Genomic DNA, 24606 nt, shown 5'->3' on the forward strand with positions numbered 1-24606 from the left:
TCTGTCATAGGCTCATATCTAACTCACCAATGGTGCATGCATATGCCCTAAAATGCTTTGGTGGGATGGTCTATGCCAGCCCCTTGAACGAATCCTGCTCTCTCAAATAATGATAATGGCTAACGACGGGCAACAGAACATTTTCGAATAACACATCTAAGCCTTGTCCCTCCACCCGTTCTCCTCCCCTCTCCTGGGCTCACCGATGCTGTCGGGGATGACCTCCAGGAGGTTCTGAGAGAGCAGCAAGTCTGTGAGAGCCAGCAGGCCGCTGAGCTCATTGGGCAATTCCTCCAGACGGTTCTGGGAGATGTCCAGGCACACAAGTCGGCGCAGGTTTCCCAGCTCCTTGGCACAGGGGGAAAAGACTGTTAAAACCCTGGAACATGGCAGTCAGACCTGGACTGTGGAGTAGACACCGGGACTGTACCCCTGCCAAAATGCTTTGGCTACACTAAGTTTTTGGTAGAGCCTCCAAAAACCCTGGCAAAAGACATATGAATGTATTTAAGAATAGCATTAGGGTAAAATATAGAATATTGTAAATATATTAAGTCCTATCATTTCAAATAAGTTCAGCCAATGGCAAGAGACCACAACACCTAAAAGCGTAAACTAGCTAAGGCGTTGGCTCGGATCGAGACAAAGAGCGGCCAATGAGGCGCGTGATGTACTCACAGGTGGCAATGAGGTCAGCTGGTTCCTGTCTAACCACAGCTCACGCAGGTTCGGGAGGGCTCCCAGTGTGTCCGGCTGGGTAAAGACCAAGGAGGGAGACAGGTGTGTCAGACAGAGAGGAAAAAAAATATATAAAAAAAAAAAAAATCACCTGAGCAGAATGAGGTAATGCAGGTGATTTAGTCGGTGGCCTGTTGAAGGGTGTGTATGCATGTGAGAGTGTGTGTGACTGATCACACACTTTCAGGCTAAACAAACACCGTTTTACCGTACACAAACACCATGCAAACCACCTCTTTTAAGGACTGCTCTGCTCTCTACAGGATAATAGATAAACACTGCTATCTACAACCAGCCTATGAAAATCAATTGCACAATCGATTGGACCAACCAACATAAGTTTCGAAAACTAAAATAGGGAATCGATTTTAACCAAATATGTACACTATTAATTTTAAACGAATTAAACAAATGAAAAAGATAGATGTAACAAAACTCAGGAACAAGCAGAAAAATAACAAAGAATTCCGAAGTGCAGTAAGCATTGCGAAAGCTAAAAAGAAAATTCCCACCAATTTTAGGCACCGGAAACAGCTTTTTCGGCTGCTGTGCTGCTGGTGTTTTGCCAAAAAATTGAGGACAACGCAATCAACCAGTGCGACATGAGAGATACGAGTGATAGGCTCTAAAAACTTGAGGAGTTCGATATGGAAACACTTCGGGGTTTGGGTATATCAAACTATGGAGAAGGACAAAGCGGTATGCAAACTGTGCAGTCATGAGTTGTAAATTGTATTTGTAAATGCAGCCACGTTGAAGCCTGCAGTAATGTTTTTCACTGATGTTATGGCAGTCCACTCTGCTTATTGTTTTTCGAGAATGTTGCACTCCTGTTTGTCATTGTGCACGAAACTTCACGCCATTGTGTGTCCCTACACAAAGCGCCCCCTTTACGTTCGTCCTAATGCCTGTCTAATGCTTGTTCGTGGATTGTCCTATATTTGGTGTTGAAAATTGAAACGACTTTAGACATGAAAAATCGATTGTAAAATCGATTCAATGAACAATTATGTCTCAAGAATCGAACAGGATTTTTTCACAAATGTGACCTATAACCTACCTATAACCAACCAGTCTCTACAGCATTTTCCAAAAGCTATTTTGCCGCTGGAAAGATAAGCTAAAACATTATATGCGTCTAGTGTATGTCTGCGTGTGTGTCCGTGTGTGTGTGTGTGTTGCGCATGCCCTCAGTAGACAGCACTGTGCCGGGCACTTTTTCCTGACATCACCCTCACCAGGCCAGTGGGTATTGTTTACCCGCTATCTGCGTGGCACAGGGTGTTCCCACTACAATGGCGAGACAACAGATTGAGGAAAAAGTGTGTTTAAAAATCAGAGCGAGTGATCCGTTAGAAAGATGGAGAGGGGGAGAGAAATGGGTCATTGATACCCTAGGGTTCCAGTGACATGGGCTGCTTCACAGCCTCAGTGAGCATCATGTGCTCACTCACACACACACACACATGCACGCTCACACACGCTGCACCACAAGAGTGCTCAGGTAGCCATCTACCACTGCTCTGAGTAGGAGGTGTATGGGAGCAGAGGCTAAATTTAGAATGTTGGTGTGGTGAGAAGGTAGCAGTGAGAAGGTGTTTGCCGTAGATTACACGCCTCATTGTGTGTGTGTGTGGGTGTGTGTGTTTATTCAGTAGCATGTGTGTACTGTATGTAAGGGGCTAATCAAACATCACACTCAGTACCTCATCTGTCACTGTGCATTGAAAGAGATTGCAGCTTTTCATTCATCTGTTGAGGACTGACGGTCACACTGCCACTGAGGGCTCAAAGAGAGTGATTCATGTGCGTGTCATACATGCAGTGAATGTATGGTGTTGCCCCCGTGTTTGAGTTTAAATGTAGTCTTTATATTTCAGTGCCTTTGTCGGTGTGTGTGTGGAGGGGTTGCTTCTGCCTACCAGGACTTCCAGCACATTGCTGCCCAGATCCAGCTGCTCCAGTTTTACAAGAAAGGACAGAGACCTGCAGGGGGAAAGGAGGGGAAAAAATTAGAAAAAGAGAGAGAGAGAGAGAGAGAGAGAGAGAGAGAGAGAGAGAGAGAGAGAGAGAGAGAGAGAGAGAGAGAAGTAGGAGGGGTGTTACAGAACAAACCTTCAAACAGAATGGTGAAGAAGGATATGGAGCATGTGAGTCCAGCCAGACACAGGAGATATCTGCAGGGCTTGCGTGCGTGCATGCGTATGTACACGTGACATCTTGGTGTACAAATTTCTCTGTATGTGTAAGCTAGTTGATCACTTTGTGTGTGTGTGTGTGTGTGTGTGTGTGTGTATGTATGTATAGCGGGGAAAATAAGTATTGAACACGTCAACATTTTTTTTCAGTAAGTATACTTCCAATGAGGCTATTTGCATGAAATTTTCACCGGACATTAGTATTAACTCAGATAATCCACCCATATAAAAAAATCCAAACATTAAAGTCCATAGGTAGAGTTGTGTGTAATAAAGTGGAATGACACAGGAAAAAAGTATTGAACACGCCTGCTGAAATTTCTGAAATACTTTGTAGAAAAGCCTTTATTTGTAATGACAGCTTCAAGGCATTTCCTGTATGATGAAACTAATCAGTTACAGTATTCTGGTGTGAGTTTGGCCCATTCTTTTAAACAGATAGTCCTTTAATATTGAAGATTCCAGGGGTCCCTCTTGTGAATCCTGATCTTTAGTTAACTTCCAAAACTGTTCAATTGGATTGAAGTCAGGGCCTTGATTTCCTTTCTCTGAAACCAATTGAGAGTTTCCTTTGCTGAATGGTTTGGATCATTGTCCTGCTGGAAGGTCTAGCCAGGTCTCATCCTCATCATCCTGGTGGATGTAAAGATTCTCCCGGAACAAAATGACTCCATTCATCATTCCTTCAATTGTATGAAGTCTGCTAGTATCATGAGATGAAAAACAGACCACACCATGATGCCACCACCTCCAAACCTCACTGTTGGTAGGGTATTTTTAGGGTGATGCACAGTGCCATTTATCCTCCAAATATGGCGTGTAGTATGACATCCGAAAAGTTACATTTTGCTCTTGCCTGACCAGGATACATTCTCTCAGTATTTCATAGGATTATACAAATGTTGTGTAGCAAACTTGCAACGAGCTTTGACATGTTTTTTCTTCAGCAATAGAGTCATGCGGGATGAGCGTGCATAGAGGCCATGGCGGTTGTGTGCATTACCTATGATTTTCTCTGTGACAATTGTACCTGCTGCCTCTAAGTCTTTCTGGAGCTTTCTCCGAGTGGTCCTTGGCTCTTGGGCTACTCTTCTGACTTCCTGGTCAGAAATCTTGCAAGGAGATCCTGTGCATGGCCAGTTGATGATGCAGTGATGTTCCTTCCACTTGCAGATAATGGTTACAATACTGCTCGCTGAATGATTCTGAAGTTTTGAAGTACATTTGTAACCAGTCCCATTGATATGTTTTGCAACAATAAGGTTGCAAAAGTCTTGGGAGAGCTCTTTGCTTTTACCCTTTATCATGAAATGTTTCTTGTGTGACACCTTGGTAACAAAAAACCTTTTTATAGCCTACCAGTATGTACTAACCCAGCTAATATAAATTTGCACAGATAGGAGGGATAATTTCTCTAACTACTTATAGATTCCAGTTTGTTCCTTGCCATTCCTTGCCTTTGTGTACTGCTTTTTCTTAGTGTGTTCAATACTTTTTCCCTGTGCCATTCTACTTTTTTACTCATAACTCTACTTTTAGACATTAATGTTTGTATTTTCATATATGTGTGGATTACCTAAGTTAATACTAATGTCCGGTGAAAATTTCATGCGAATAGACTCACTGGAAGTATACTTACTGAAAAAAATGTTGACGTGTTCAATACTTACCCCGCTGTATGTATGTATGTACATGTAAATGTTGTTTGCAGTGAGAGCTGCTTTTTGCGTGAGTGTGTGTGTGTGCAAATCTATATATCTAGATCTATATACAAGGCAAGGCTATAATTTCAGTGTGTGCCTGTGTATACACTAGCCTGGGTGTTCCCATGCTGCCTTGCGCGCGATTTGATTCACGCTGCTAAGGCAGCCTGGAGACCATGGAGCAAATTTTCGCCTGAGATAGGGAACCAATCACAGAACAGGGGGGAAAGCAAGACGATGATGAGCTATGCACAGACGCATTTGATAGACATCCGTGGCACCCAATAAACGGATCTGGGCATTTTTTTCTAATACGAGAAAATGAACGTTTGGTTCCCAGACCACGTCTCATTGAGAAGTGGTGGCGCTAACAAGGCTATGTATATACAGTATGCATCACAGCATGCCAGGGTACCTGTGTGTATCAGTGCTTGTGTGCAGATATGCGTATAGAGAAGTGTGTGAGATAGAATCTGTGTGTGTGTGTTACAGTAGAGGGGTAGCTGCTGTAGACAAGCTAGCTAGCTCTCTCTCACACACACACACACACACACACAATCCAGACAGCCTGCTGCTGAGCCAGCCTATCTGACACGTCCACCATCTGTCATCTCTCACAATCTGTCATCTCTCACAATCTTCCCCCACTCACTCACACACTCTGTCGCTCTCCATCTCCCTCTCCCTCTCTCTCACCACCCTTTCTTTCTGTTCATGTCTTTGTCTATTCCCACTCTTACAATCTTGTGCTCTCTCTTACCATCTCTCAGGGAGAAATAATGAGTGACCTAACAAGTAGTGTGTGTGTGTGTGTGTGTGTGTGTGTGTCTTAAGCTGATTAAAAGCACATTTGGGGTCAGATGTGGGTGAGAAATCTGATGCATTGGGATTAGAAATATCACCAGATATGAAGAGTGGAGTGTTTGCCATGTTGGGTCAGTCATGCACAACATTGTTGAAATGCTCCGAATTTCTCCACATACATATGAGCCACTTCAAATGCAACTCCCCTGCTGTTATTTGAGAAATTCTTTTTTTAATCAAGCAGCTTCTATTTTAAATAACAAACTCTTGAATCAGGCATGCCAGCAAATGCAATTCTTTATATATAAATACCACATGGATACCCATTGTATATCACTTTGCTTGGCACAGACAGGGTGTACATGATCCTCCCTACTCCTAGAAGGCTAGAATTCCGTATACTCCCTCGGTGTGACTTACGTTGGCAAAGACTTCAGCAGATTGTCCCTCAGCTCCAGGGTCACCAGGTTGGCCAGACTGCAGACAAGAAGGATACAGAGGAGAGGAGGAAGGAGGAAGGGGAAAAAAGAGAAAGAGACAAGAGAGAGAAAAAACAGTCAGATGGGATATGATATGACAGTTGGTGTGAGTGTGTGTGCACCCGTGTGTGTGTGTGTGTGTGTATATGAGAGCAGTAGCCAACAGGCCTGAGTGTGAAGGCACCCTGCTGGTGGGTAGAATCACATCATATGGCTGTGGAAGGGTGATCAGGACTGAGCTTGGTCTGTGTGTGTGTATGAGTGTGTGAGTGTACAGGGGCGCTGACGTGTGTCTCTATGTCTGGCCAAGACTTCTGTCTTCATTCTGGTCATGTGTGTCGAATCATGATCTGTGTGAAAACTCTGCATTTGACAAGTAGGAATGCAGCGGTGTGTGTGTGTGTGTGTGTGTGTGTGTGTGTGTGTGTGTGTGTGTGTGTGTGGGGGGGGGTACACTTACTTTCCTATGTCGCTGGGTAGAGTCTGCAGAGACACGTCGTTGAGTGCGAGGTGGGCAAGGCCTCGGAGTTGTGTGAAGCCATCTGGCAAACTGTGAGAAAGAAAGAGAAAGAGAGAGTGAGAGAGAGAAAAGGGGGGGAGAGCGTGAGAGAGAAAGAGAGCGTGAGAGAGAGAGTGAGAGAGAGGACCACAAACAGAAAGTCAGGAACAAAGCGAGCGAGCGAGAGAGAGAGAGAAAGAGAGAGAGATGGACATACAGTGAAATAGTTAAACAGAGTGAGCTGAAAGCTGAACATGCCGACTCATCCAGAGCTTTTAGCCTACGCAGCTATGGCCTTGGCCACACAGTGTGTTAGTGTGCGAGAGAGAGAGAGAGAGAGAGAGAGAGAGTGAGAGTGAGTATGTGGAGAGGCAGGCTGTGTATGTAATTTGGTACAAACCCTTTCTCCACACACACACACACACACACACACACACACACACACACACACACACACACACACACACACACACACACACAGCCCAGTGTCCACATTAAAATGTTACTAAAACTCTGCCCATCCCTTCATTCATCTCAATGCTGTTCCAGGAAATGAAACTTGCAGACAAGAGACATGATTCACAACAAGCCTAACTGTGTTTGCTCCGACTAACTGAATTGCCTAAATATTTCACGCTGGAGACGGACATCAGCAACAAGCACTGACGGCAAATACTGCCTATGATAAACATGTCATGTGCCAAGACGACATATATGAGTGCTTCCAAGTGGGTGTGTGTACGTCTGTCCATCCATTACGGTGGTGTTTTAAGAATTACACGGTGGTGTTTTAAGAATTACAGATTTTGGGCATGATCGAGTTCTCAAACAGATTCTCTATCAAACCGTGTTCTTTGTTCCGCTCCTTAAACTAAGCCCATATTCTGCACCCCCCTTCCTCCTACAACTTTAAAACACGGCCAGTCTGAAAAGCCAAGTGCATGATACGACACAGGCTTCCATTCCAAGCAAGTGACTGAATTTCACAAAGCAGCAGCGCAGTGTGTGACAAGGATTATGACTGATGAGCTGCTGAGCTGATCGGTGGCTATGGGAACCAGCATGCCATTACTCATGTGTGTCAGCAGCACCTGTGGCTCTCGGTAAGGCTCTGCCAGGGATGCTCTCAACGAGATCGGAAAGAAAACTTGAATGTTTGACAGGTATAGTAGATTGAAGCACAATAGATGTTTTTTTTTTACACAGCAATCATCATCATGGCTGAGTCTGTTTTTAGAGTATAAAAATGAGGCGTCTCTGGCAGGCCACTATTATTTGTAGAACCCTCTGCCCGGTTTGTTTTCTCTGCGGCAGAATGTGTCTGGGACAGCGTGCCCCCCCTCCCCTGTCCCCTCTGTCTGACTCCTTTGCCGCTTTGGTATGACCCGGCTCATGCTCAAAGCTCCCAAGGGCTCAACCAACCCACTGACCTGGAGAGGGGGTTTCCGCTGAAGTCGGCGATCTCCAGCGCTTTGCAGAACTTAATGCTCTCGGGGATCTCAGGAATGTCTGCAGAAATAGAAATAGAATAAGAGAGAACAGGCAGAGAGGTAAGGAGGGAGGGAGAGAGGGAGAGGGAGAGAGAGGGAGAGAGAGAGGGAGAGAGAGAGGGAGAGAGAGAGGGAGAGGGAGAGGGAGAGGGAGAGAGAGATGCACAGTCAGCAGGATTGGTGCACAGGGGGTGTCATTTCCAACAGAGCGCACATATTCAGGTTCTCCCCTAATCGCTTGCAGATGTCAGGGAAGGGTGAAGGAGAGGAAGGGGACAAAAGGGAGAGCAAAGATGGAAAGAAAGAAAAGATGGAAAGAAAGAAGAGAGAGAGAGAGAGAGAGAGAGAGAGAGAGAGAGAGAGAGAGACTACAAGGAGAACAAAATGATGTGGAACAAAAGATATACAGGTGAAAGGGAGGAGTGCAGCTGAAGAATAAAGAAGGAAATGACCACAGAAAAAGTAGCCGGAGGGAGGGAGGGAGGGAGGGAGGGAGAGGGGGAGGGAGGGAGATGGGGAGGGAGGGAGGGAGGGAGGGAGAGGGGCGCTGTACCAGGGGAATGGGAGAGAGAGAGAAAGAAATGTAGAGTGAGTGAGTGTACAGAAAGTCAGAGGGAGAGGGAGAGGGAGAGGGAGCGGGAGAGGGAGAGGGAGAGGGAGTGCAGCTTAATGAGAAATGCGGGTGTAGGGGGATCAACTGCAGCATGCTTTTACAGCCAGCTCATCACAAGTGTCTGCAAGCCATTTCAGTGACACACATTTATCCACACAGGTGTGTGTGTGTGTGTGCGTGTGTGCGTAAGCCTGTCACCTCTCTATCACTTCTCCACCATCTGTTTTTGTCATTTTGTTCCAGTCCATTTAGTCAATCAACAGCCTTGACAGACATGACAGGAGTCAACATACCACGTACCACGTTAAGACAAGACCTTGAACATCTCAATTCAACCCCCTGCTTCACACCATCATTCTGACAGATAGATAGATAGATACCTGCTGGTTACATTCATGCATGCATTTATCCAAGAAAACGGTGCATGTGTGAATGTCCAGACTCAATTTCAATTTAATTGTACTTATAGAGCGCCAAAACATTACACATGTCTCATGGCGCTTTACAGAGTGTTAGACAATCAGAGAAAAGAAAAGAAAAAAAGAAAAAAGAAAAGGCCTATGGGTAACAAGGGCGAGGAAAAACTCCCTAGAATTGGAGATACATATAGGAAGAAACCTCGAGCAGATCCACAACAGATTGAACTCAGCATAAATGTAGTTCAAGCTGGAATAATACTGAACACAACATTTTGACTTATGGTTTAAGTTAGAAACTGTTATGGGTGTCATTTTGAGTGAGCCTGTGTTCTGTGCAGCCTGTCCTTCTGATAACTGCCTGCATGATGACTGCAGAACGCAGAATGCGATGCGGAGAAGCTAAATAAAGATCTATAGGTTCATCTGAGCTCTCTCTCTCTGTGAGGTGGTGTGTGTGTGTGTGTGCAGGCGCATCTGTGTGTGAGAGGGAGAGGAGATGGGTGATTTGGAAAATGAATGAAATGAGAGCAGGAGTGAGAGAAAGAGAAACTGTACTGGATAAGAATAGACCTTGCTTGGCAGGTGTTTTGGAGCACACCTGCCCTGGCTCCTCTACAGATGGTGTGTGTGTGTGTAGGGTGGTTGGGGTGGGGTACTGCAGGGGTTGTAGCAAGGCATATTTGACTCCAATCTCACTAACACATGCATGTTAGTGTACAGCACACGGACTCCTCAAAGACAATAAATGCGGTGCTTCTGCTGAGGTGATATTGCAAGTGCGTTCGCAGTTAAGTTTCAAAAGTGAGCAGTACAGACCCATCTGTTTGGTTAGATAACGCAAACAATTTTGTAGAGAGACGATTTAAGACCGCCCTGAGTACAAATGGCTCACCCAGAACAATAGAAGTCTAAAACCCATGCTTCCTCTATCCTCGTTTCCCTTTTTATTACAACTACCATAATTTCCCAAATATTAGCCACATCGTAAATACACCACATGGCAGTGTTTTATGCAAACAAAAAATGAATAAATTGTATTGTGACCACCATTGTTATAAACCCCAGCTTATTTAAAAATACTTGTGTCAGAAAAAAAAAAAATCCAAGTGGCTACCTGCATCAGTTAAGCTAACAGTTTTTTGAGGCCGCAATCCCTTTTAGTTATAGGCTAGCCATATAGCTGGAATAACCCACTACCGTTACCAGTGAATTATGCTAAGATAGCTAAGCTAACAGTGTCAGAATGGGTTATTGCATGCACAGAGAAAAGAAGGGCATGTATCCTTTTATCCAGCTCGGTATCTATACTGTAACAGTGACTATACTGTAATAGTCATGATGCTTTGAGTATGGACTGTTACCATACCCAAGAGAGGGGTGATGGAAATCATATTGGCTTGCAGTCTTCATCGCGGTTGAATGAACATTGAATTAACTGTCTGGAACATCATTCCAAAGCCCTCCACCTTGCTGAATGAGCATGAACTGGCCTTACTGGTAGGAATACAGAAATAACTCTACAGCCCTTGGTGTGTGAGTTTTTTGACCTGATTTATACGAGTGTGTGTGTGTGTGTGTGTGTGTGTGTGTGTGACAATGTGCGTGACCGTGTGTGTCGGCCATGTGACTCATGTCCATCACTGGCCGAGGGCTGGCCTTTGTTTCATGTGTGTATTTTTGCGTGCACACGCCTTTGAGAGTTCCTACTTCTGCAACTGGTCTATTTTCTTTCCCCAAGTATGGGAGAAAATAATTTGACATGGAAGACAATGGTGGGTGCGTGTGTGTGTGTGTGTGTGTGTGTGTGTGCGCGCGTGTGCGTGTGTGCATGTCAATGACTGTTTGGGTGTGTGCATGACTGTATGAGCCTGTGTCTGAGGATTTATGGGCACATGGGGCACAATGCACAAATATGGGTATCTGAGGGCATGACTGAAATAGAGGGTATTCATCAGAGGCGTGTGTGTGTGTGTGCGCGTGCGTGCGTGCGTTCATGTGTCCACGTACCATTTCTGGAGATGTCCAGCTCGACCAGCTGCATAAAGTTTGCCACCTCTGGCGGGAGTCGCTGGATCTCATTATCACTCAGGCCCAGCTTACGCAGGTTCAGCAGGCGGAAGAATGGCTACAAAACACAACAAAGAGAGAGAAACGTCGTCAGGAAAACATGACTTCCACTGGAACAAGCGCAAGCACACACACACACAGAGTATGAGTCAGTGGAGTGGCTCTTCCACAGGAAAACAGTGTGTTAAACAAAAGGGAGAGAGCGTCGCACTGTCCACTGATTACAAACATGTCAGTGTGTCTCTAAAATAGCCTAACAGGCTCTGCATTCAACACGGGGACATGACATCTACATGCCTGCCAGAGACCCTCCCCCAGTCAAAATAGCGTCACACAGCATGTTGGCAAACCAGCAGAACAGATCACTGCTCACTATTGCGCAGAGAGAGAGAGAGAGAGAGAGAGAGAGAGAGAGAGAGAGAGAGAGAGAGAGAGAGAGAGAGAGAGAGAGAGAGAGAGAGAGAGAGAGAGAGAGAGAGAGAGAGAGAGAGAGAGAGAGAGAGAGAGAGAGAGAGATTGGGGAGGGGTTGCCAGTTTCTGCTCCCCTACACTGAGGAGCCCTTGTTGGCTAGACTGCATTCAGTACATTCCTCTACTCAATGTCTGGAGCTGGCAGCCCTTTTACACACACATACATACATACGTACACACACATACACGCACAAAAACACAGCCACATCACCTCATGTCCAAACAGGACAAAGTTAGGTACATGAATGCACTGACTATAGGGCGGGGGTTCAGCGATGTCACTACCTGTGTAGCCTGGAGCATAATGTGGCTGTTAGCCATGGGAACAAGGCAAACTAGAATTCCTTCATTTTTGAAAACTTCATTTGGAACATCACTACCTAGAAATGAAAAAAAAAAAAGTACAACCAACAGAGACACTTGCGCTGACTGTAGTGCACGTTTGGTCAGAAAGTCACCGGGCCGTGGGAGTCACAGGGAAGTGACCTCTACCTGGGCTCTGCCAAGCTGATAAGCACACATGTATCTACACTGTAGGTACCACTTTCACACATTTCCATCAGGTAGGGTTAGTGGATAGGTTTAGCTATTTTGGGGTTTTGTTTTAATTCTCTTTTATGTCGCGAACAGCCAGAGACTTTTAGTTCTTAGTAACACACCATAGACATTAAGAGCTGGCCTCCATGCTTCCTAAAACTAGCAAATAAAATGCAGATAAGCACACAGGCAGTCTTACAGGCTTAATATGGGGTATGTCAAAGGCAGTTGTGATGATCAGCTTCTCTCTCTCTCTCTCTCTCCTGCAGGAGTGATCAATGAAACACTTTCGCTTGCCTGACAGGAAAAGGCCGTGGACTAGGTCAGCAGCACGTCACTCCAGCTGAGGCTCTGCAGATCCCGCACACACAAACATGACACACAGACACACAACCTAAACCTCCTGGGTAGGAAACGCTCTGACATGACCCTTCGTAATACAAGGGCTGAAAATGGACCAAAAGCATAGTGGGTAATACATTTCATTAACATACTTGTGTTTGTTTACAGGCATGAAGACACACACGCACATACACATACACACACATGGTTTGGCAGGAATGTCCAGCAGACTGGTTAGTGTACAGTCGAGGTTTGCAACTCCAGCTGACTAATAGATGAAATGACTATGGCCATGACCATTGACATCATTGCGGATGGGCAGCAGAGCGCGCCAAGTGCCTGTGTGTGTGTGTGAGAGAGAGAGAGAGATTGTGTCTGAGTGTGTGTGTGTACATACAAGTGTGTGCCTGGTTGGCAGGTGATGGGTATCAAGTGACGGGAAGACGGGTAACTTGACACATGGTTCCCCCTGACCTGTACTACTCCCATTGGAACACACACACACACGCACTTCTACAGCCTGTACACAAGCACAAAAGGCCTCTTGAAAATATGAGAAGAATTGTTTCAAAGAAAAAAAGAAATCCTGTTTCCACATATAGCAACGCATGGAATTTGGAAGTTCAGGGCCGGATGCCAAGGAGCATTCACACAAAATTATAAATGCACACGGGCAAACGGACCCACACACACACACCCCAAATGCTTTGATAGGACAGAGATGGCCTATAAGTTCATGGATGAACACAATGTTCAAGTTAAATATTTACACATAGTGGAGGGGGCGGGCGGGGGGCAAGTTTGAAAGAGAAAGAGGGGGATGGGCCTCAAAAAGGGAAAATACAAAGAGAAAAGAAGTGAAAACGAGAGCAGAAAAGACAGAGGGGTAAGATGAAAGAGGGAGTTCTCCCCCACCGCATGGCCCCCTGTACACTGGCTCTGTCCAGACAGCCCTTTGGCTCTCTTGGCTGCTGTCCACTCTTCTTTGCTGCTCTCGCTCTCTCTCTCTCGATCGCTCCATCTCTCCCTTGCTCACTCCCTCTCCTTCGCTCACACACACACACAAACTCTCTCTACCTCATACATGCATCTACTTTCTGACTTGTTAACTCTTTCCCTCTACAGTGTGCATGTGCATGAGAAAGTAAGTGTGTGTCTGCGAGAGAGAGGAAGAGTGTGTGTGTGTGTAATGTAATCAGTACTCAGTGCCAGTGATTAGAACTCCTCACAAAGGCACCCATTCACTCTCCAACGGCCAGACCAGCTCCATACACACAAATCTGCCTCTTACACACACACACACACACACGCTTTAGCCCTGAATCTCCAACACACCCTCCATTTGTATCTCCTTTGTGCGTTATTGAGTGCGGCCAGCTTCCTTACATTATGGACTCCAATTTGTGACCGTGTGGTGTGTATGTGGAGGCATATATGGAGTGTACACAAAGATAGATGAACAACACACAGGTATGAAAAGGGAATTGGCCGAATGAAAGAGTGAGTGTGTGTGTGTGTGTGCGCGCAATTCAGATGTGTTTTTACACTTATTAGTCAGGGTCAAACTGCTGTAAAAGTAGGCCTGGATTTGATCCTCTAGGGGCTTCTGCTGTGTGTGTGTGTGTGTGTGTGTGTGTGTGTGTGTGTGTGTGTGTGAGGCCCAACCACACACAGATCCCCCGCCTACCTGCTCAAGGTCAGACAAGCACAGCCGGTCTCTATGAAAGCATCAAGCTCCTTTTTATTCACTGTAGCTGACCGCCTCTCACACTCTCTTACAAAATACCAACATGCCCCCACAACAGCGCTTACAACAAGCAGCATTTCTATGCCTGAACATTTCTGTGCCCGAGTTCATCAGTAGTATCTGCAAAGCCGTTATAAACAATTATCTGCTTTCAAATTTTAAAAAGGCCAGGACCATGTCTGAATTCCAGCACAGTGCCTGAGAGCTGTAAGCCTCCATCCATAAGGATCCAAGTACAGCCAGAGAGAAACTGCATATGACTGATAATTGTCTAGTCGGCATGAGGTCATATCCTGCAAAACTCTGAAAATTTCCCAGGCTTTACAGCTGATTATCATGCATTTTTTCCCAAACATTTAGCTTTGGACTACTACAAGGAAACGTCAAACATCGACTCTTGAGAGCTGTTTGTTGTCACCAAGTTGCTTTGCGATCGATCGATTCACTGAGAGAGAGAGAGAGAGAGAGAGAGAGAGAGAGAGAGAGAGAGAGAGAGATACAGAGAGAGAGAACAGGCAATGCGTGCGAGAGAGAGAGAGAACAGGCAATGCGTGCGAGAGGGAGAGATAGAGGGGAGAGGTGGAGACAATTGAGAGAGATTGGTGAAGAGGGCCAATAGCACACAGATGCTTCAATGTTCCAGTCAAGTGACTTTGCTTGCCACAGCCCTCCCCAATGAAACCATTACTGACACACACACGCACACACACACACACACACACACGTGTGCACAAACACACACACACCCATATCCACATAAACCCACGCGTCATGCTTGATAACAGGAGACCAAAACAAGTTAATAGTTTCCAGTCTCCAAGTCAACGCATCGCAGCACACCGACACAGACACACCAGCATACCTTTTACTGTGATGCCTGATGGCATGCTTCTTCTCTTAAAGTCATTGTCTCTGTAGCCTCCAGGCTCTGTTTTTAGCAGGTGCTGTAACCCGCAAAGCCTACAGCAAGGAACTCCATATTTGGCAGTCTGCCGAGGTGGCCTGGAGCACAGGGTGAGTTCAGCAAATTTTAACTTGTAGATTAATCCACTGAATAGCCACACACACACTACAGAATGACAGGAGGAGAGAGAGAGGAAAGAGGAGTATTCTTGGGACATATTTTGGACAGGTTCCGGTTACCGGGATTGAAGCACTCTTTGGGAGACTTGTGCTAGCATGCTCAGGCATTCTGGGTAGAGCAATCCTTGCATGGCGTCATCGCACCACAAACACACACACCTGCGCATATTCAAAACTCTTATCAAACCAGATGTCTATTGCTCCATGTGTTGACTACTGTATGTGGAGAGAGTCTGGTCTCAGACCTGTTAGGGGAGTCAGGTCTCAGATGTGCTCGTATGAGTCTGGCTGCTTTATTAGCTGGGATCCAGATGACCGAAGCCACACAACCACCAGTGGTTACACTGGCAAGGAGACTGTGACCACTCATATTAACTTTGCATGTCTATACCTCCCCCTTTTTCTGTGCTGCACACATACATACGCACACATAATCCATCACCGATTCTCTGTAATGCTCCATTATATTCCTCTCAGATCAACAGCACTCCAGATATCCCACTGGCTTCATGTTTGCGCACGCACACACACACACACACAGTGAAGGTGCATGTGCATAAGGGGAGGGCAGACAGGAACAAATGCTCTCTTTTCAATAGGGGGCAGAGAGAGGGAGAGGGAGAGGGAGAGGCATGGGAGGATTTGGTTGAGTGAGTAAGTTGGCCAGTGTGTGGGGTAGGAGGCCGTAAGAGGGGACTCTATAGGGCAGCCATACATGTGTGTGTTCAGGGAGGGCTTAGGGTGTATGTGCGTCTTCAGACAGACAGTCACAAACAAAACAGGACTGAGTCACACACACACAAACAAAATAGGACTGCACACACACACACGACTGAGTCACACACACACAAAACACGACTGAATCACTCACATAGAATTCCTGAAACACTGCAACAGGTGCTCCCTAAGAGCCCCCCCCCTATCCATAAACACAGTCAGGGTAGGATTGGGGCTTTTCCTGATGAGTCAGACAGAAGACTGAGGATTTTCAGATCAACTAGTTGTAAGTGCGTTGTGTGTGTGTGTGTGTGTGTGTTTGTGTGTGTGTGTCACCCGCACAACAGGTTCATCATTCACACACCTTCTCCCATCACACACACAAACACAGACTTCCCTATACAACATGAAGTAAAAGTAAAAGTTAAAGGTTTTCCTTTTCTTTCCACTGTTTTGAGTCAGTTTGAGTCATACTACTCAAAGGTACTGAAGAAGCTGGTTTGATGGAGATAAGTGTGTATACAGGGAAAAGCGTGTGAGGTACAGTGAAGAAGTAGAAACAAAGATGAACATGGTGATTTCAGGTTGTGAAAGTTAAGATGTATGAAGACAAAGTGAGAAATAGGATGGGACAGAAGGCATGTCCATCATCTACGTCCCTCCCAGTTGACTCATGGAAGGGGACCCCACAAATCCTGCATATGAATACATCTCCGTTACCCTCCCCCGATCCCCCCTCTCTCTGCTCTTCTCTCTAATTTCCCCTCTTTCAGTCTCCCCCTATCAGTTCTTCCACTTCCCCTCCACCACTCCCCTCTCATTTGTCTCTTCTTTTCTCTCCAACTCTTCTTTCTCTGCACTCCCTCCTTTAGTCTTGGCATGAGGACAAAGGCTCTTCTGCTGCATGTGGAGCTGTCAATCAAAGAGGGTGGCCCCACCCCCAGCCCATCGTGGGCTGCCTGAGCCATTGTTTAAGTGGAGAGAGAGAGAGAGAGAGAGAGAGATGGATGGAAACAAAAGCAGAGGATGAGTAAGAAGAGGAATTGGGGTGGAGAGGGAGGGTGAAAGAAAAGTGGAGAAAAAGACTGAGACGATAATGCAGTTGATAATTAATGAGGAAAGCATGGAGGACAAAAGAGCCACAGAGAAGGGGGTTACATGAGGCAGCAGAGAGAGAGAGAGAGAGAGAGAGAGAGAGAGAGAGAGAGAGAGAGAGAGAGAGAGAGAGAGAGAGAGAGAGAGAGAGAGAGAGAGAGAGAGAGAGAGAGAGAGGGAAACAACAAGGGCTGAAGAGGGAGGGAGAGAAGGAACAAATGAGGAGAAAAAAAAGTAAGAGGGACAGTCATGTTGGTTAGTTCCTCCTAGACTCTACAAACCACATCTTTGACACGTCTCAGCCTTTCAGCTGAACACTACAGTATTCATTAAGAGCATCAATTTCTACAGCGGAGTTGTGTATGTGGCAGAGCTTTTATACTGCAGCTTGGAATGGCGAGAGAGAGAGAGAGAGAGAGAGAGAGAGAGAGAGAGAGAGAGAGAGAGAGAGAGAGAGAGAGAGAGAGAGAGAGAGAGAGAGAGAGAGAGAGAGAGAGAGAGAGAGAGAGCGCGGTGAGAGAAAGAGGGCAAGAGAGAACGAGAGCTACAGAAAACAAGAGCGAGAGAGAGACTTCACCAGTGGTGCACTCCACAAAATAACGGCTTGTTCTAAAGATAAATCTTCAACATGTATATGCCCATGTCCATGTGTGGTGATCTTGCTCTATCAGATTAAGTTCACCGGTTATCCAGCTGCACTTGTATTGTAGCTGTGTAGAGCATACAGAGACGGGTCTTAATACATTCGTCTTAAGCCAAAAGCCCTGCTTCTTTTTTTCACAGTAGCCAATCCCCATCTCTCATTTGCTGATGAAAAAAAACCCAGACTGGCCAACCTTCCACAGGCTGTGGCTTTGGCTCAAACACTGTGCCATATTTCACTGCATCAGAGCAAAGGCCTTGACACACACACTGATCCTCAAAGTCAGACGTGCAGAACTACACACATAATCAGTTACTATGTTAACCATATTAAGCATTAACCCACACACTACCGTAATAAACGATTAAGGGAAGAGATCAAATAGAGAGGATGCAGAGACAGTTCAAACCAGCACACACTTCCCCCCTTTTCCACCACATTGCACAGAGATAGATGGGGTCAGAGGAGCAGAACATCTCTCGCTTACTTTCGAACACACACACAGCTGTTTTAGCTGCTGACTACGCTAGTTTCTCGCACGCAAAAAAGACAACAAAGCACACGTTCACACACATACGTACACACACGTACACACACAGAGGGATGGGGCTCAGGTGTAACTAATGGCAGCGTACCCCTCCCCCCTTGTCTAGCTGTATGGTAGTGGTGAGGTAGTGTTTCCTCCATCGGCATGTGATTTTGCATCAGGCCTGCTGTATGACCAGCTCCACACAGAGAGCCTCATTCAGCCAGCAAGTCCACACACCGGCCACCACTGCTGCTCTTTGTTGTGGGAAAAACCCCCATTTTCCCCCCTGATGCCAGTGAATTGACTCAGACACTGGGTCAGGTGCAACTACGGGCTTATTTAGGAATTCAGAGAATGCGGCTGCCAAATGACATTAAGGGCCAATCAGACTCATGGAGCCAGACAAACAACGATGTACATGGAGACGAGAGGGAGGGGAATTTAATCTCAACGTGCGTTGGAATGCAGAGAGGGCAATCAATCCAATTCTCTCCAAAGGCTGAGGCTAAGGTGCACAGTGCAGTATCAGAACGCAAATGGAAAAATTAGGTGATGGTGGTGGCAGCACACTTCGAGTGGATTTGAGGAGTTAAAGCATAACTTTCGCCAAAATGCATCCTAGGGTGTTTTTGTGAATGTACCCGAGTAAAACTTTCGTTTAAAAGCATAATTACGTTCGAAGCGCCACTTGCAACACTGGAGAGGAAGCAGGTGTGATGGTCATGTCTCACATGTCAGGAGGACCAAACCAATCTAGCTTCAACTAATACCAGGCAGCATTCGCTTCTGCCGGTTATGACCCTATTTACGGTCCAATAAAAAAACAATTAAACTAAGAGAGACTAGGCTATACATGGTGCTAAATATAGCTCATAATAGGCAGTGCTGCATGTTCCTCAGGACAGAACACACACACACACAGACACAGACCGACACATACACTTGCACCTACGAGACCCGTTTTAGCCGTTGTGGTCCAGTCAGTGTGGTTAACCTGCCGTGACCTGTAGCTAGGGAACAGTGTGTTTCCTTCTGACAGTCAATCAGAGGCCGCCGAGCTTGCTGAGCTAACGGCACTGAAACCGGCTCTGTTTGGCGCTGACGTCGTCAGCTGGCCATCACTAAACAAGGCTTAATTTAACTTAACCCACACCAGCACCACTGCTAATGAGGCTATTAGAGGAAACCGTGATCCCACCGCACAGTGCTGAGATCAGACAAAAACAGCACATGTGTGAGAGACAGAGAGAGACAGAGAGAGAGAAAGAGAAAGAGAAAGAAAGAGCAAGTGAGAGAGAGAGAGCGAGAGAGAGAGCAAGTGGAGGGCTTGTCGATAACTACTTGCTTTAAAGGGCTTTCTAGAAGGGTTAAAGATAGAGCCGTAAGCCAAGCAGTGGTCACTATCAGAGGCTAATCACCTGCTTTAGTGGCCAAACAAGCCACAGGTTGATAGAGCAAATGTAGAAAAGGACAGACATGGGTGTGGCCAAAAGAGGAATTCAAACTGCTGTGGAGGGATTTTGCATGTAAAACCACTGCCAAAAATGAACAAGGAAAACCATAATCCCCCACACACACACACTGCAATGGTGATTTCTCTTAAGTGATGTAAGTGGGGATTTATCAGGAAGCACCGTTTTTATCTCCCATGATTCTTTATCATGTTCGGGCGACCACGGCATCATCAGCCAGTGACGCAGAGCTTAGCCCCACAAAACTGCACCTCAAGAGGTGCAGAGATGCTCCAATGGCTGAAAAGCCCTCCGCAAATCTCTTTATAACCTTCACAGGTTTACTCTCCTGAGCTACACACCCAGTCACATGTTCTCTTACTGGAAAGGCTCGGAGCATTTCTTTCCAGCAATTAACACTCTGCTACTGACACACACACACGCCAACCAAATCATGCGACTAAGTTAACAAAGTGCAAAGAGTTCACGTCAGCGTGTGAACACAGAAAGACAATGCTGTACGGCCCAGATGATGACAAGGGAGCCAGCAAAACAGGAAGTGCAGTCTAAAGACAACTTGAGGAACACACACACACACACACACACACACACACACACACACACAGAAGGAAATTGTCCACTCTGAGGAGACAAGCAGTTGCGAACTGAAACAACACTCTTTGACTTGGGGTCAAATCTGACTCCTGGAGCTGATTAATTAGCCAGGTCTTATATTTCACTGATAGGCTAATTATACTCTCATTTTCAGGATGCCTTTCTACTACCACACAAACACACACACTGCTGTACTATCAGGAGAATCTAGCAGAGTACGAAAGTTCAGTTACTGTGTGTGTGGGTTGTTAAGAGTGCTCTCGCTCTAGTTTCGGCTTGCAACCCTGAGCTTTGCAAACAGCTGATCAATGCCACCCTGCAACACAACAGCTCTGGCCAACCTCTAGGTTACATCACAGCACGGAAGAGAACAAAACCAGCGAGTGGTAGTGCTGTCGAGGGTTGCTTAACTAACCCCAAGAACATCCTTACACTAGGATACATTCTGAATGCAGCACGTATCACACTTTTAGGATGAGCTATGCACGTCATTCCGCTAGAGAATCTGCGCTTCGGAATGCCTCCATCTCCGCTGTACCTCCCCATCCCGCCCAATTCTCGGCACGGGGCCGGGCATTGTGTCTGTAGAGACCACTTCCTGTCAAAGCCAGAAGCCCTGTCGCCATGGGCATTCTGTGATTAAACACTGCTAAATTTACAGCAGACTCAAGCAGCACCAGTGGGTCACAGACATGCAACTGTCTTTGGACATGAATGTGAATAACTTAAGACCATGCAGTGTTTCCCACAGAATTGGATTCAATTTGTGGCGGTAGCTGGGTCATTCCACGCCAACTCAGCCACCCATGTACATGACACCTCTCAGATTTTGCTGAAAAGCGGTGAAAATATGCCTTATGTTACCAAACTGAGGAATCTGAAGTTTCAGGTCAATATCTCAAACGGTTTGCCCGTGGCGTCCATTTGAAATTCGGGTGCCACGGCCCTAATTGACACATTGGAATTTCACATTTCATCCTTTGCCATTTTTGGAAGCCCATAATGTCTGTTCTAATAGTGGTAGAGGGCTGGAAACTGGTGTGGTAGGTCATTGTAGCCTGTACTACACAATTATGGAGGCAGAATCAACATTCCTTACTGTTTGGATGAGAGGTGGGTCACCCAAGTCCTAAAAAATGTTGACAGCATGTGTGATTTTTCACTTTTTGGGTGGCCGTAGCACCACGATTAATGATCATATTTATTCTAAACAGTATTATTTGTTATATTTGGGAACTTTGCTCTTGCCAAAATTAATTTGAGGGTTATGGTACCACTGATGGGGGTTTTATGGGGGTCCAAAAACTCTCTCCGGCAAAGGTGACTTTTTTGGAACCCCATATTTGGACCCCCAAATGACCATGTGGGCACTTGATGATCCTAATGGGATTTACCAGATAAAGATACATATTTGTTCTTTCTTTTTATGAAATAACATTTTTGACTATGAAGCTCCATAATATGAATTTTATTCTTCATAATGCACCATTTTGGACATTGTTTCCAGAAGTCTGGAATGTAAATCAGGGAGAATTTAGTGATGATAAAGCATGAAAATAGTGGAAATAACTTAGTATTATGCTCAGTGATGGCAAACAATTAAATACTGAGATACTGTCACAGATTAACTTTAGTCCTTATCCCCCATGAAAGAGACCCTCCATCAAACTTTCAAACTAAATAACAAGAATGTTACATAGTGTAAGAACACTACAAATAAAAGAGTTTTTCCTTGCCCCTGTCACTCTTAATTAAATTGAAAATTAAATAGTGTCTATAGTATTATCCAAGAAATTGTGGAAGCAGTGGCATCATTTTGTCATGGTAATTTTGGTCAAGTTTGTATTGGCGAGCACCGCGTCCATAGATGTCTGGCACACTGACACAACAAATGATATGTTGGAATGGCACCCAACAGGGGATCCGTCTTTGGTCCGATGGCCATTTGAGGATGACTTCATGAATTTCACAAAAACGTCACCATGTTCATCTGAACGTTCAACAATGTTTCCAATGAACCAGTCATCATAGATACAGGCAATGTATTTTCCTGGCTGTAAAATTGTGTGTGTGTGTGTGTGTGTGTGTGTGCACGTTTGTGTGCAGCGCAACTGTATAACTGACTCTGAGAAGCTCCCTCAGATACAGTGGGGTTAATAGAGTCCTGCGGTGTGGGAGTGAAGTCTCACAGAGAGGGCATTCAAGTGCGGGCAGACACAGAGCCAGTACTCTCCGCGTACATTCTAGAACATTCCTCTGCCCAGAGAGTGGAGTATTATATGCCTGCTTGCGTACGTGTGAGTGTGTGTCTGTGCATGACGACGGGGCCCATCTCCATGGAAGTTGTGAGATATGGATCTGTATGTGAATGGCAAGTTTTGGGAACAAGTGTTATGTGAACCAGTCACCGGATGGCTGGCTATGAGAGAAATGTGATATGAATCGGTATGATGTGAACCTTGTGATTGCATATGAACACGTGTGTTTGTGTCTTGAGGCATGAGCAATCTGGAGGACTCGTGCCCTGATGCTGCATGTGAAAGAGTTATCCAACACAAAGAGTAGGTTTGTCTGTGCATGTTTATGGGAGCAAGAGGCTAAGAAAGGAGGTGTGTGTATTTTATTTACTTCTATTTTAAACTTAACCTTCCTCTGATTTTAATCACCAGTTATCAATCAAAGCGAACAGGGAAAATAAATAGCAACATAATCATGAAAAACACTCAAATAAATTAAAATGTGCACATAAGTATTAAGCAGCACTGGTTGAAGCCTGGAAATATTGTAAACAAAGTAGCTTAATTTGCTAGTTTATCATGGTCTACTGGTTAGACTGTTCAGTTTCCCCACGTGGGTTTAAGTTTCAAATTAATACTTTTCTCCTTGGGACAGGCCTGTTTGAGTCTTGGAAAATACTTAATTTGCATCGAGAGAGAGAGAGAGAGAGAGAGAGAGAGAGAGAGAGAGAGAGAGAGAGAGAGAGAGAGAGAGAGAGAGAGAGAGAGAGAGAGAGCGCACGGGGCAATGACTCATTCTGTGTTGAGGTAGGCCTACTTCTATAGCCTACTCTGGTAGAGTTGCACATGCTACAATGCAAGCTATATTTAGCCTATTTATTTATGGACAACGTAAGGCGGGAGGTGTGTTGCTTTTAATTATCGAATATTCGATCGAACTTATTTTTTTATTGACATCGGTTACATGTCTATTGCGATACATATCGCTATCGTTTTATCGCCCAGCCCTAGTGTGTGTTCTCTGGAGTTCCAGGTTCTCAGGCACTCTCTCAAACCTCAAAGCCCAGCAGCAGCTCACCAGAGCAGAGAAAAAAGGACAGAAAACTGGGTGTGTCTAAAGGTGTGTGCACCTCATAAGATGACCACTCTGGACCACACAAGCAGCACAACCCTCTATGACAAGACCCAGGCAACACACACACACATTCTATTCATATCCACACCACAATGACTAACATTATTCAGACCTGGTCATTATTAGTGATTCCTTATAATTTAAAATGCAGATCATTTGGTTTGCCAACTGGGTTTACAGTCCTCATTTCTTTGTCCTCTCCGAATAAAGAAATCATACTAAAAACCAAACAAACAGTCCCCCGCCTCCCAAACACACACTACACTGAAGTGCATTAGCCATGGGGTGTGGGGCTGGAATGAGGTTAATATGATGGGCCAGTGCTGCTCTCAGATCCATATTAGAGAGATGATCTGCCACTGTGTTTGCATCCAAACATCTGTCACTGCTACGGAGAGCTGGATTACACGCCATACACTGGAGTATGTGTGCATGATGAGCTATATCCAACAAGTATGCATTCAGCATCACTCACATACACACACAGTCACACACACACATACAGTACAAGGTCAAGGCAGGCTAGAGACATTGTGACGACACTACAACACAGAGGCAGACACACAGATGGACAGAGTAGCAGCCTAGACTGGGTCGACGCGGAGCAGAACGCCACAGTAAAGACACTGGCTACAGACATAAAGACAGGCACAAACATAACATCAACTCAACAAGATCAATCAGATCTTGCAATGGTAATAATGTGCCTGTGAGCACAATAAACACAGACGACGACACACACACACAGTATGACCCAAAATGGACACAGACTACAACATACGGTATGGCCCAAAATGGACACACAAACAGTATTGAGAATCTGGAAAACTGCCAGTCAGAGCACTCTCCTCCTGCAGCCTATAAATCAGGTGAGGGAGCATCCGCAGGAATAAGAGAGGAAGCATCCTAAGAAGCAGAGCCAGAGGAACAGAGGAGCTGAGGGTCACAACAGGGTGAGGAGAAGAACAAGCAAGCAGTCACATGAGCAGAGAGC

The 24606-nt window shown here is 45.5% G+C and overlaps 1 protein-coding gene across 21 annotated transcripts in view; it reads right to left on the minus strand.

The window, feature by feature from the left end:
- The window catches only part of scrib (scribble planar cell polarity protein), an 80964-nt gene that overhangs the window by 42207 nt on the left and 14151 nt on the right, over positions 1–24606 (minus strand). For 20 of the 21 annotated variants that reach the window (XR_007196122.1, XM_048266265.1, XM_048266250.1 and 17 more), the window contains exons 2-8: positions 10951–11068; positions 7852–7930; positions 6383–6472; positions 5864–5920; positions 2661–2724; positions 679–753; positions 204–348 (exon numbers count right to left, since the gene is read on the minus strand). Coding sequence is in view for 20 of the 21 variants with exons in the window: in XM_048266265.1 (XP_048122222.1) it covers positions 204–348; positions 679–753; positions 2661–2724; positions 5864–5920; positions 6383–6472; positions 7852–7930; positions 10951–11068 (628 nt within the window). In the remaining variant the exon portion in view is untranslated. The remainder of the gene's footprint in view (positions 1–203; positions 349–678; positions 754–2660; positions 2725–5863; positions 5921–6382; positions 6473–7851; positions 7931–10950; positions 11069–24606) is intronic. The other variant, XM_048266247.1, reaches the window with a different exon arrangement.

The sequence above is a fragment of the Alosa alosa genome, chromosome 16, assembly GCF_017589495.1.
Source record: "Alosa alosa isolate M-15738 ecotype Scorff River chromosome 16, AALO_Geno_1.1, whole genome shotgun sequence".
NCBI lineage: Eukaryota > Metazoa > Chordata > Actinopteri > Clupeiformes > Clupeidae > Alosa > Alosa alosa.